Source organism: Periophthalmus magnuspinnatus, chromosome 24 (genome assembly GCF_009829125.3).
Source record: "Periophthalmus magnuspinnatus isolate fPerMag1 chromosome 24, fPerMag1.2.pri, whole genome shotgun sequence".
In the NCBI taxonomy this organism is placed as follows: Eukaryota; Metazoa; Chordata; class Actinopteri; order Gobiiformes; family Gobiidae; genus Periophthalmus; species Periophthalmus magnuspinnatus.
Window position 1 is genome coordinate 18,653,469 of NC_047149.1, and position 13,939 is coordinate 18,667,407.

Here is a 13,939-nt window from a genome sequence, read left to right on the forward strand (position 1 = left end):
TACATTCTATTGTAAAAAAATAAATAAAAACTCCTTTATTATCCTTGTAATATCAAAGTCAAGACATGAGCAATAGTCAGAAAACTAGCAGGTTCATACCGGGCATTGCGATGAGGAGTGAGTACTACAGTGTTGTCACTGATGTCAATGACGCAATGCTCAGCCTGAATGGCCATCCCACACAGCTGGATGTCCTGAGAATCAGCAGAGCCCACCCGAGTGTGATCCTGGAAAAACAGGCAAATTCATAAATTATCATGATTATAGTACTTAGTGAAAATAAACTGTATTTTTATTCCTGTGTCTTAAAATAATGTGTGTACCTGAAAAACACTTAAGTAACAGTAAGTATTTGCAATGAAAACCAAAGACTATACAAAACACAGACAGGGCTAAGACTGCATAGGCTGACACACAGAGAAGGAGGTAGTTTGTATGAAGCTCAAAACAATAGCAGCATCAAGTTGGTCATTGTGCATCAGAACAAGGATGGTGAAGGTGGATGACAAATGTCAGAGGCTATAAAAAAACAATGTAGGTGTAGGTGTAGGAACACTACTCCAGCACAAAAATATTCATGGGTTTCAACTTCCTGTTTATAGACATTTTGAGGACATTTCTCTATTGAAAAAATACAATATTTGTTTTGAATTGTTTATTTCTATGCCAACAGGGCTAGTCGTGTGTTGTACCTTGAGGTAGTAGACGAGCAGTTCGTTGAGGGCGGGGTCAGCATTGAGATTGACCAAGAAGAACTTGTCGTCGACCACTCTGATCCCGGAGGACTGCAGAGAGATGCCCAGACTCTCCAGCTGCTTCTGACGCTCCTACACCAGGTAAAAGATCTAATTATTTAATAGTATATAGTAGAACTATACAATCAATACATTTCACAAGGGCAAACATTACCTGTGCAATTGCCTCAGTTTTGCGAAGCTTCTCCTCCCAGGTCACAGTCATCTCCTGGATGAGTTTCTCAGACTCCTCCAGACGCTCCTTCAGCTCTGGAGCCTTCATAGACTGAAAATAAATAGATTATTGTTAAAAGGTGTTAATAATACATTTACCTATGGGACACATCCAAGACAATTTATACAATTTTACATGGCCTTTAAGAGGTGACAATGACCAAAAGCTTTCTGAAAGTTGACACTTCACAGCAATTTTAATTAATTTGACTGCAAGTACATTCCTAATAGGAATAGGAATGCTTTATTTTGTACAGTTATGGACAAAAATGTCATACAGACAGTAATTCATTCATCTATAGTTATATTGTTATAATTATTTTCGGCTTCACAAGTCTTAATAGTATTACTGCATTTTGACTTGACTTATGAAAAAAGCAATAAATAAACTATTGAATGATATTAAGGGTTGATTTTTAGGTTATACTAAATTATCTATACCTCTGCCTCTGTGAGCTGTTCCCTGAGCTTCTCCACCTCTTCCCTGAGCTCACGGATGATCCTTGCGTTGGGGTCTTCGTTGACGACTGCGTGGTTCACGATACTTTTGGCTCTGTCTGCGTACCTTAGCGTGGACAGAGTCTCATCATAGTTATCGGCCGATGGACTTACTGTGGCCACCATCGCAGTGCGGCTGTTCCCTCCTAGACTGTCCTGTAGAGGGCACACAAACATACCCAAACATGTTATGTATCTAGTATGATTATTATTATTATTATTATTATTATTATTATTATTATTATTATTATTATTACAAAGCCTTTCATACAAATGTTATAGATTTTTGTTGATTGATTTTACTGTGGGAGAGACCCTCGTGAGAGTTCAAAAGTGTGTCACTCATACAATGTACAGTCCAACTGTCACAATTAAAACCTCGTTTACTTTCACTGCAGTTGAATAGTGATTTTAAAGGCAAATTGTTGATGTTCAAACATTATTTAAAAACATGAAGAGTTAACAAGTTTTCTCATCCACCAGACCCCAAAGTTCTGTTTTTCTCCTGGTCTTAATCTTCAATTTGACCTGATTACACCCGGGTTTAGTTCCATTGTTATCCCCTCTCCTTTAATACTTTGTTATTGCCACAGGTCCAAAAAAAGTACGATTTCTCAGAAGTAGCTTGTATTGTTATGTAGCAAAGAGCTGCTAGTGACATCATGTGAATGGAGATGATAAATAACCAAGTGTGGTATATTTTTGTTAAATGCATCATGACGTTATCAGCATTTTGCAGTGTACCTTGAGCAGCCAAGTGAGCACGGAGTCTCTGTAGGGAACAAACTTGTTTTTTCCAGCTCCTTGATCAGCCAAAGCTGAGATCACCAAACCCAAAGTACTGAGGGATCTATGTCAGGGGGGTTATCATCAAAGCAGAGAGAGCGAGAGGGAGAGAGCGAGAGAGAGAAACGGAGAGAGAACAGTATGTTACATGATATCAAGTGTCCCTCTACACAATGAGTCATTTTGTTCTTAGTACATTTAGTTTGCTCCATTTAGATTCAGAAAGAAGTGATACTTTGTGTTTTGATTACGTCATTTTAATCTACCGGACCTGTATAAGTAGTTTTAAACAGACAAGATGGACAAGATTTCTATGGATGTTTGCGGGAAATTTCTTGGCTTAAATTACAGTTAATATCCGGAAACCATAGAACCTGCTGACATGAAGCAAAACCTGGCACAGAGTTAAACATAATCTGTCAGCACAAACTAACTTGTTAACATGGTTGGTTACCTCTGTTAATGTTCACTGGTGTGCAAGTTTGAGCTTTTAAAATGGGGGCTCATTCATAATACAGTAATTTTGTCCACCTAATGTGATATAATTTTCATTTTAACTACAGCTTTTCTGAAAGGGTCTATAGTTTTATTGGTTCACTTACTTATTGATGTTACTTCCTTCTTTGAGCCTCTCTCCAGCTGCTCCGGTTTTCGCTGCCCGCTCGCTGCCAGCCAGATCCACCAGACTCAGCTTGCTCACCTTCTCTCCACTCGTCTACACCGACCACACACCAATCAAAATCAAAACATTACTGATTTTGAACAAATCATTATAATTGACAAGTCTAATAGTCTTACCGTATATACAGCATTGTAACAAACACAATGACAATTATTTGGATCAGAATTTATATCACAGTTATTTGAAACAATGTTTAGAAAAAGAATAGACTTGTTCTCTTTCATTAACAACGTTGTATGATTCATGTTTGTTCCAGGTTTAGAAGGGCACAGCAAGCAGCCATACCATTCTGAAACAAAATTTAAGTTTTGTTTTTTTTGTCCCATATACCATTTTTTGTAACTGTTGGGAGGAATAATTATAATGACTATGGATGGGATTTTTTTTTTCCTTTTTTCACCGCCAATATAGCACCGCTTTTTTAAACTATATCTACACTACCAACTAACCAAAGCATGACGCTTTTATTGTTTCCAAATGGAAACAACAATGTCATGCAATGAGATCTTCTTTCCATTGCTAGTATTAATTCAAATTTTTTCACAACCCTACATTGCCATTTTAATTCAAGCATTGTGTTTTACCCCAGACATAAGGTCACACAGCGTGTGTGTGAGGATGATGTTGAACACTGCATGAGATCGGCTGCTCTCCTCATTCATGTTTGTTGCGGCCACCGTTCGAGATTTATTTCCCTCGGACATCAGAGACTCAATGTCCTAAGTAAAACATCATAACAAATAGTGTGAGTGTAATAATATGGATCCTTGAGATATACAATAAGAATGGTTATATTGAAGTAAACATATGCACAGTACCTTATAGCTTGATACAGCCAGACGTGAGAGTCCATCCACATAAGGCCCAAGCACTTTGTGCTCCCTCACTCTCAGTGTCTGTCGACTTCTAAAAGAGAGACAACACTGAAATGTATTACATCTCATACATACCCAAATACATAGCCCTGGTTTAAGGACGTTGTTAATGCTAAAATAAACTAGCTTTGCTACAATGTCCAACCTTATGGACATTTTATGGTTGTGTAAGTCACTTCTGGGTTTTGGGGACTTTCCAGTTCGTGGAAGGGTTGCTGAAGAGATACTTTGCACTTCTAGATGTCATGTGAGCAAAAGTCAGTTATCCTTGACATTTGATAAGCAAAAGATCAACCGCTGTTTTACAAGTACTTTTAAGTTCCAGTATTAGTTGGGGGCTATGTCCCGAATTTCTGAATCGTATTAATTTCACATAAGCTATGGGCCATATGTTGTCTCTTGTATCACTAATAATGACTGACTGAATGAACACCATTTTAAAACAGAATTGAATAGGGCTATTTTGGCAAAATACTGAATTGTGATTTGTCTGACAATCATTGCAAATGTGATTAGATTTGAGATTTATCTTTTTAATAGTTAGATTCTGCTCAAAGTTCCCATTTTAAACATGTCCAGGAGTGTTAACATGTGAGAGAAGACTGAAATCTGAACTACTAAAGTAATCCAAGAATCCCATGTATTTCAAACATGTTTGTAGAAGTCTAAACTACAGGGTTAGCAGGTTTTACACAGAATAATAAATATAGGATATTTTGTTGTTTGCTAATATCTAATTACAATCATACAAATTGGGATTTTGATTCAATTGCGATATCTTGCAGTGCTAGGTTTTGAAAGTACCCTTTGGGGTCCAGTAGGTCACGGACTTTCTCGTTGTAGATCTCCATGTAAGACACCTCTACAGTGAAGCTCTCTCCCTCCCTGAGCTCCAGGTCGATGCGGTTGAACAGAGCGCTGCAGAGACGGGGGATCAGACCAGGCTGCTCTGCTGAGCCCATCATGGTGAATGACTTCCCTGAGCCTGGACACATGAGGAGGAATGACGGCTTTATTTGATTTCATGTTCTGTTTTTGGGCACTAAAGGCAAAAAGAAATCTAGTTGAATTTAAAATATTCAATAGCAGAAAGTGTTAAGGCATAAACAAAACAGACTTCAGTGCCATTTAAAAAATAGTCAAATTAGTTTTTTCTTCAGTCTGCTCAAAACCACATGCATTCACTGACAGAGGCTGTAGATCTCTACATAAAAATATTTATTATTAATTAGACTGAATCTCAGTCTGGATTAAAATTCAATCAATTGCCCCAGCCCTAGACAATGTCATAACATCTATGTATTATTTTTTATGCTTGGCTTGAAAATCTCAAGTTAAAATAGCAGTGCTAAATGTAAGATTACGATTACCTAGGCCTTTTTTATTTTTATGATTACAAACACTACAAAAGGAAACACCAGCATATTTTTTTTGTTTTGATGTTTTTTGGAACTTTTAACCAGACTAATATTCTATTTTCAACATAGATTAGTATGTTGAAAATAGTATCTACATTAGTTAATATGTCACGTGTATTTACAGTTAGAGCTCTCCTTTTGGAACTAAGAAAACATTAACTTGACCTAGCTGAAAAGTAAAATCCACAATTTAACTTAAAATTCCACAGTTTACCTTAAAAATAGAATGACCAAACAAGCACTGTTAAATGCAATAAACATGGCACTTAATGCAACATGAAACACCTTAGTAACAGAGTGTTGGTGAAATGCCACAGTAAAGGTCAGTGCATCCTGCTGAGGCTCTTACCAGTTCATCACATCAGTCTAATTAACAAAGGTGATCATTCTCATTCACTAAATCACCTTGTCACTGTGTAGAGGCCAATCAGAATAAGAGCAGATCATAACAGGATGGATTATGGAAATAAAGTGCAATTAAATAATCCATGGATGATAAAATAATCAATTTTTATTTCAGTAATACGTGTATTCTTTCCCCTTCCCCCAAGAACACTCTAATTTTTCTGGTGGTGAGTCTGCCACCTGCTTGTCTCCATAGAGATGTTATTGCTGTACTGTACCTGGAATGTTTCACAGTATGGCATAAAAATGGTCTACCTTGCATTCATTTACTTATTTTACTATAGGGGGATTCATCAAATGATCCCATACTTTGTTATGTAAAATATGTATTTTTAGTCACAAATGTGTTTGTATGACGCAAATGTATTGTGTTCTTGGTACTTCCTGGAACGTAAAGCAGACTAGAACGTCACTGACATAGAGAACACATAAGTGAATAAAGAAGGCATGTAAAAATACAGAGTAGTCCGTGTCTATTTTTGTGTAAATGCGTTATCACAATAGACTCACTGTTTCCTTAGAACAATACCTGTTTGTCCATAAGCGAAGATACATGCGTTATATCCCATGAAAGCATTGTTGAGTAGACTCTCGCCAAGGCACTGGAACATCACGTCTTGACCTGGACAAAGCGCAGAAGCTTTAAAGGTCCTATATTATGCAAAAAAGACTCTTGTGAGCTTTCAGCCTTGTAGTAACAGAGGCACCTCCTCAAAAAACATACCTGGAGTTGGGTTTTGTTTCATTCACACATTTGTCTAACCCTTTATTATTAGTCTGTCAATATTTCCAAAGCTCAAAATGCTATGTTCCACCTTGTGCTGTCATGAAGCAGTAGTTTAAGTTTACAGATATTATTTACCTTTAATTCAATAGAGATTGGCAATTCCAGGCCTGACATTATCCAAATGATTCTAGTGAAGCTGTATGTAGTTTAAAAACACAGTGGAGCACTTGGCACCACAAGGTGGAACAGAGTGTTTTCTGTCTGAGACAAGAAATATGCAGGGTTTGTGTGTTAAACGTGTGTGAATGAAACAAAACACAACTCCAGGTATGTTTTTGATGAGGAAACAACATAACACAGATCAGAAAATAGCATCATATGGGCCCTTTAATAGACTATAGTTATAAAAAGAAAAAGACAGGATTTTGTTTTTGTTTATCAGATGGTACTAAAGAGGTATACTTCCTGGAGCTAATTACTCTAACCAGTGTCTAAATTATGTGGTTGTTGTCTGTTTTCAAAATGTAATTATTCATTTGCAGTCTACAGTTCAGTCGTTAATCTCACCATGCAAGCCGTTTATTCACAAGATCCACAAATAGTTCACAATATCAGGAAATGTCCAGACAGAAGATAGGTTTGAGAAATGACTCAGAGCTCTGAACAACCACACTAAAATAGAAACAAACCGAAGCTCTTTAAGATAACCACCTGCAAACTTGTCCTTCTGAGCATCATCCATAGACCAGAAGCAGTGGTCGTAGGCAAAAACCTGCAAATGAATGTATTAATGTTTTATGGGTTTAAGAAAAGATGTTGTGAATATGTAAATTACAGTACTTACTTTTGGCTGGTTGCTGAAAGAAAAGAGTAAAAAAAATGCATTATAAAAAATCTAATTGTTTAAAATCATAATATTGTTTGCATATTTGGGAAATATTAGGAAGGGGAGAAGATCAAGACCAATTATTCTACTGAAAACATGTAATTAAATGATATGCGAGTGAAAAATGTTAAATACAAAGGAAATATGTGAACAAAATATGTATTGATTTAATCATGTGAAGTTATGTCAAAAATGTGTTTCATCTCAGTTTTGTCCCACCCCAAAAATCTATTATGACAAATGGTCCCATTTTTATATAGTGTTTTTCCCCCTTCAAGGCACTCAAAGTGCTTTACGTCAAGGAACCACACCTCTGCAGTGTTTTAATGATAGCAACGCTCACAAAATCAGGAGGTTCTTATTCCTTTCTTCAGCTCACTTTGAATGGAGAGAATTTGACCTTCAGTTGCTCTAAGAAACTACCAGCCTCCTAGCAACATCAGGGACACTCACACTCTGCAGTAAAATTACCAGAAAAACAACAAGAAACAAAGATTTATGTGGTGTTTTTATCAACTACAAATGAACACCCGTGGAATCAAAGTCTCATAATAATATTAATGACAACTGGGTTGAGGTAAGGGTTAGGGTTTTTGAATCTTAAAGTGAATCTTTGGAGTAAGATAGTAAAGTAGGGAAGTCAACTCAGATCAAAATATAATTATGAATAAAATATAAATAAGCTTTACTGTATAATTTAGAATGTTTGTAGTATACTGAGATTTGGCCATCCTTCCCCCTTTAGTACTTCGTCACACTGTACGTTTTGAATTGCAAACTTCTGCTCACTTGTTTCTATGCTGAAGAGTTGAAGAGCCAGAAAAGTAACTGCTGCATTAAACTTAACTGCCATGTTTTCATTGTATAGAAATCCAGGTATTGTGCCACTGCCAGCACCCTATAAAAGTATAACAATGCCAATAAGAACAACTCAAGCCAACTATAGATTCATTATTCATATGGAAATAGCAAATAACTCCTGCTTTTGCCAGAACTGTTTGCTCTCCCAGGCTTTTTAATTACACTTTGGGGAGGCCCATTCACACTGCAGCTCCTCAGCATGAGAAAACACACAGTCTCCGCTCGAGCAGAAATAGTAATTTGGGGAACGAAAAAAAGTAAATTTAGCCACACATGGGGGCAGTAATAAAACAAGGGCTCCCTGTGTGAGAGCTGGCCCTCCATGAAAGGGCAACTTTAACTCCTGCCCTGTCCCAGACGCAGAGGACATTCCTAAGATAACTGGATAGATCTGAGGAGTCACTAAAGCTAATATTTATCAAGTTCTGAACCAACGCAAATCTTATCAAATCTGGATAAGAAAATACTTTAGAAAGTCAAAAGTATAGCAACAGAAACTAACGGTCCCTAAGCAACTACTATTTCTGAGCAATACAAAGTTGAGTAAGTTGAGTTTGATTTCAAGAGGATACATCAAAGAAAAAGAGATGATGCAACTCAAGAGGCTATCCAAAAAAATACATTTCAAAAAATAGATGAATGAAAACCAAAAATGGTGATTATAGTATCAAGACAAGACTTTGGTGGTTAAACAGTGTACACTAATGGAATATATTTTATCTGGTTGTTACATTTGACAACAGAACACATGTAGAAAGTAATGGTAAAAGGAAAAAGAAGGAAAACATAGATGTAAAAGTTGAAAAGCTAAAAGTTAAAGTTATAAAATTAGATCTAATAGGTGTATTTCCAACTTGTGAAGGCTATAATGACAAAGCTTTATTAACTTGAGAAACCTGGAGCAGTGACTGACAGTCTCCAGCCGGGCTACATATTAGCACCACGGCACCATGGGCTTATCCAGCAGGCAGGGTATGGACTTCGAAAAATATTATTTGTGCAAAAATATTGTATTATTTATCATGTAAAAGTCTAGTGCATGTTGCGACTGCTTTCGTGATTTACATAAAGGAACCCACTGCATTAAATTACATTGTTTGTAAAGATCTAACAAATAAAACAGCCAAGGGTGAACATGGCTGACCTTTACCAGGCTAAAATAAGAGTGGGCTAGAGAGAATTGTGAAATAAGCCAGAGCATAGACCAAGTTCTACCACACACATATATTTGGCTCTCCCAGTACAATAATTCTTGTCCAAAAAGATTCTAAATCGAGATTAAAGATGCTAAACTGCATTTAAAATGTGAAAAACAGAGATACTTCGCTTGAACTGGTTCAAAATTTTCACTCAATTACTTTACGCATTCCAAGAATCCTAACTATTCACCGCAGTGAGTTCATAAGTGCTTTCACAACTTCAGAGACCAAAGTGGAGTTTTTCCATTATTGTACAGTTAAGAACAACTAGCATGCAAATGTACACTTCCTGATTATCGCTTTTTATTTAGTTGCAGAGAGCACACAGCAGATATATTTTGACCTCAAGAACTGCTTATACAATATATCTGTCCTGGGACAAGACAAATTTTGGCCAAATACATGAGGAAAAAAATCCAGGGTCTATAAAGTCATCAGTAGAAATTCCAATTGGAGAACCTCTAAGTACCTTCACCTGTTTCATTTACATAACCAACTTCCTTCACTTCATAAACCACATTGAGTCTGATTGATCCTGTTGAACCTGTTCAGATGGAGGCCCAAGGGGAAGAATACCACAGTGAAGCATGTCGAGGCAGAGGGACCAGAGACATGTAGAAAACAAAGAACTATCAAACTATGATACAAAGACCTGGTTTCATTCACCATCATGAACAGGGGCTTGCCCACGGGTACACTTATCAGATACAGAAACCTAAGAAGAGGAGGAGGCTTCCAGGCAGCATCTATCTACCTGTGCAGAGATGGTGCATGTGGAAAAACTCCATAACAACAGTGAAGTATATTAATGATCATGCAAGGAATTTAACAATCTGAATGGTTAGAAACTCTGACCTCAGTAGCAAGCTATATACAGCTACATCAAACTGCCATCAAAAGTGGTTCAGAGTAACAAAGTAGTTTAAAGTTTAAAGTATGATATATTATTTCATGAAATAGTAGCAATTAAACGACAATGATAAATTTAACCCAAAACAAAGAACAAGAGACATAATATAATATACATGTTGATAATTATAATGAATCAAAAAATATGTTCATTGCAGTTCAAATGTTAATGCACTACACAAAACAAGAAAGAAAGCACAGATTCATACTGACCCCAAAATTATTGTCATTAGGTCGATATACTAATAATCTGTGATAGGCCTTAATGCTACTGTATCCTTGCGCAAGACTCTTCATCAACTTTCGCTTAAGTTTTGACTATCTGTTTACCACCAAGAGCGAGTTAAATGGTAAATGGTCACATTTTTATATAGTGCTTTCCACCTTCAAGGCACAAACTCACCCCATTAACACATACGCAGACACTAGGAGCAAAGTGGGTTAAGTGTCTTGTTCAAGGACACAACAACAGCATTTATCTGTGGGAGCTGAATCGCACTGCCAACCTGTGGGTCAGGGATCTGACCAGTCAACCAAAAATGTTTTTATGTCGAGAGTGGGGATTCAAACCACCAACCTTTGCATCAGTGGACAAACATTCCACAAACTGAGCTACTGTCAACTTAATGCATTTAGTTGTGAGTAATCATTTTGTTGACTTCAATTATTTCTTGTATTGTCATGTGTGCTTAGAGTATTTTAAACCTCCTCCCTGTAAATAGTCTCAAAAGTAGTGATTCCTTCCTTGGTTGAATACCTGAGCAGGTCTCATGTGGAACAGACACTCCCTTTGTAAAGAGAGGAACGGAGCAGAGTGGAGGAGGAGGGCGGGGCCACTGCTGATAGACTGGTTCAGCTTTGTATAAACTCTGCATCGGCATAAGTATTTCTGTACTAGGAATATGACCATTATGCAATATGACCATTATTTACTACTATTAATGCCAACAATGTCTTTCCGGGTTTATGTGCAAGTTTATAAAGTTCTTTTGAAGTTAATTAAAATAAATAAATAAAAAAATACATATAAATAAAAATAAAAACAAATCAAAAGTGGGGGTCAGGCTTTGGTTAAAAAAAGGATGTCATGTCAGTCTATCCCCAGTGGTAGCCAAAATTGTACAATCGAATACAAGTTACAATATTAAAAGCACATTGACATATAGAGCTATGTTTACTTCAGTTGTACTGAAATGTAGGCACAGTGAATCATTAGAGCACTGACATCATGCATCATCAAGGCCCATTCAAACAATGTGTGTGAAATATCCATATGTTCAGTCATGTTTACATAGAAACGCCAGCATAAACATATCTGGAGAGACCTACACGCTGATTACAAACATATACATTTACTCTATATCTTTTTACACACATTTAAAAAAAAAAATCTACTAGTTTAGCAGCAACTCATAACCTACAGTTATTGTAATATTGTGGAAATACTTCACATCCGAGGATTAGATTCTTGTTTAGTTCATGGCATTCGTTTTAGCAGTTCAGGAATGATCATATATAAATCCAGATGGTTAACATGTAGTGTTGGATTTGAGTGAACCGGATCAAACTGTACTCACCGAGGATCGCCTTTGTTTGCACTGGTGATGGGTGGATGCAAAATTGTCTGATTTCCCTCCATTTCCACGACACATTTTGTGTTCAGGTCTTTTTCTGTGCAGAGAAACAGATTTGTTTAGGGAAAATAAATACCTGGTTTAGGTGCTCCACAAAGATATATAAAATAATTTCTCATTAATGAGTACAAAATTCATAATCATGGGAAAATGTGAAAGTTTAAGGTTTCACTGTAGTTTGTGAAGACATAATTAAAATAAGATCAATAATAAGATCAATATATCTAATCAAAAATAAACATTCAACGGGTATAGGATCCTGATCCTTGGTAACCATTGTTAATCAAAGTTTGACTTTGGTTGTGAACTATCATAAAAATGCATGATTGCAACATTCCTAGTAACAATAAAGATTAAAAGAAAATACATTGATTCTACATTAAGTTTGACGTCCCTAAAATGAATAACAGTACAGTACAATTTCACTGTCTGTTTTAGCACGCCTAAAAAGTACTAGTCACAATAACTTTCCATGTGCTCATTCTCATTAAAGGTGTATGAGCAGAAGACTAAACAGTTGGACATGTACAGTCAGGAAGGTGTGTTATCACTGATGATTCAGCAGCACCAGCCTGTGCAAACATCACATCCTCCACTTTTGCAAAACAGATACACAATTTGTCCCCCTCTCTTCCTGGAGTAGAAGAGATAGTTTGACAAGCAAACTCAGATTTTCTCAATAAAGTTGTTAACTTGTTAGCTAAAAGCATTATACATAGTCATAGATCAGCAGTTATCGTGCCTAACAGAACCAAACGATTGTACACAAACAGTATGTAATGGTAGTCGGGGGTTTATGTCAATAAATTGTACATGAGTAACAATATTTTTAAGTTTCAATACTACAACTATTGAACAAACCTAGGAGCAGCTTTCACAACACTACCCATACAGTTTGTTTAATTTTAAATTAAACCTGCATATATGACACTAGAGTTTTTGCTGTGTTTAATTATATCAATACTAAACATAGAGCAGACCTGACTACTATCCTTGCAGTACTTCAGTGTTATTAAGGACTTTTTAGCTGAGGTTTGATTCAACCTACTTCTGCTTACTTTACTACTATTCTTAGTTCCCTTACTTTTACTTGAGGCTACTCCTGTACAATCAGGTCATAATATGCAGGGCAATTTGTAGAAAATGATCTACTTGTTAATTCCCACAGAAAAGAGCAAATGTGCTTTGTGTACATTCCTTATATTAATGATTGACTACAGATGTGTCATATGGCTGTCACACTCACCTCTCCTGTTCATTGGCCGCACACGGACAGCCACCTTTACATTGGAGTCACTCATACTGTTGTCATCCATGTTTCCACCTGACCTCTGTGGAAAATACAATAACATATTCTCAGTAACTCACATTGCACTTGTTCGTGGACTCTTTATAAGCCACCACGGCGCTGGTGCGTGACAATGCGACTATAAATAAGCGCAACAAGTCACAACTCGTGCTACAAATTACGGGCAGACTATGTTTTCCAATAAGGTAGACTTGAACTTATAAAACAGTAATATTGATTAGTTATTAAAGTGAACTAACCGTGTGAAGTAATCGCTAAAGTTTATCTGTCCTTCTCCAGCAGTAGGAACAGAAGCTAGCTTACGCTAACGAGCGCTGTAAACAAATGCAAAACACGAAGGAGAACATTTTAGAAACTCAAATAAGAAGCTTCGTGGATGTTGTGTTGATTGTAGTCCTGGTGGATATGTCAAAACACTCACCATCGTCCACGATTCATTGACACGGACCCTCCACCTGTTGCATTTCCTGAAAGCAGAGACCAGTCACCAAGAAGCCATATCAAGACGCGGCTAAAGGGATTTGCCTGAGATTTAGCCAAGTGCTTCCAAGTTGCCTCCGTTTGCCACACACAGGAGCCAATGGACAGAGGGACTGTGGCGCCGCGGCGTGGAGGAGTCATGGACAATGCCACTGAACGGACTTTCACAGCTACTCTCTAGAAAATAACATTATTATTAAACTTAGGCATCGTTATTATAAAGTAGCCCTCTTCTGGAAAGATTGAGTTGAGTTTCACTTCACAATGTAATTTGACTTTGAAGGGAACTGAATGTAGAATCA

The 13,939-nt window shown here is 36.9% G+C and overlaps 1 protein-coding gene across 4 annotated transcripts in view; it reads right to left on the reverse strand.

Moving 5' to 3' along the window:
* Window positions 1-13,776, reverse strand: part of LOC117392598 (kinesin-like protein KIF13B) — a 33,990-nt gene extending 20,214 nt beyond the window's left edge. For 3 of the 4 annotated variants that reach the window (XM_055232160.1, XM_055232159.1, XM_055232158.1), the window contains exons 1-15: window positions 13,579-13,776; window positions 13,095-13,179; window positions 11,792-11,885; window positions 7,204-7,216; window positions 7,071-7,131; window positions 6,162-6,254; window positions 4,614-4,794; window positions 3,753-3,840; window positions 3,519-3,653; window positions 2,855-2,967; window positions 2,211-2,316; window positions 1,410-1,622; window positions 910-1,020; window positions 693-827; window positions 100-227 (exon numbers count right to left, since the gene is read on the reverse strand). In XM_055232160.1, the coding sequence (XP_055088135.1) occupies window positions 100-227; window positions 693-827; window positions 910-1,020; window positions 1,410-1,622; window positions 2,211-2,316; window positions 2,855-2,967; window positions 3,519-3,653; window positions 3,753-3,840; window positions 4,614-4,794; window positions 6,162-6,254; window positions 7,071-7,131; window positions 7,204-7,216; window positions 11,792-11,885; window positions 13,095-13,179; window positions 13,579-13,581 (1,559 nt within the window). In that variant the 5' untranslated portion in view covers window positions 13,582-13,776. The remainder of the gene's footprint in view (window positions 1-99; window positions 228-692; window positions 828-909; window positions 1,021-1,409; window positions 1,623-2,210; window positions 2,317-2,854; window positions 2,968-3,518; window positions 3,654-3,752; window positions 3,841-4,613; window positions 4,795-6,161; window positions 6,255-7,070; window positions 7,132-7,203; window positions 7,217-11,791; window positions 11,886-13,094; window positions 13,180-13,578) is intronic. The other variant, XM_055232161.1, reaches the window with a different exon arrangement.
* Between the last annotated feature and the right edge of the window lie 163 nt (window positions 13,777-13,939).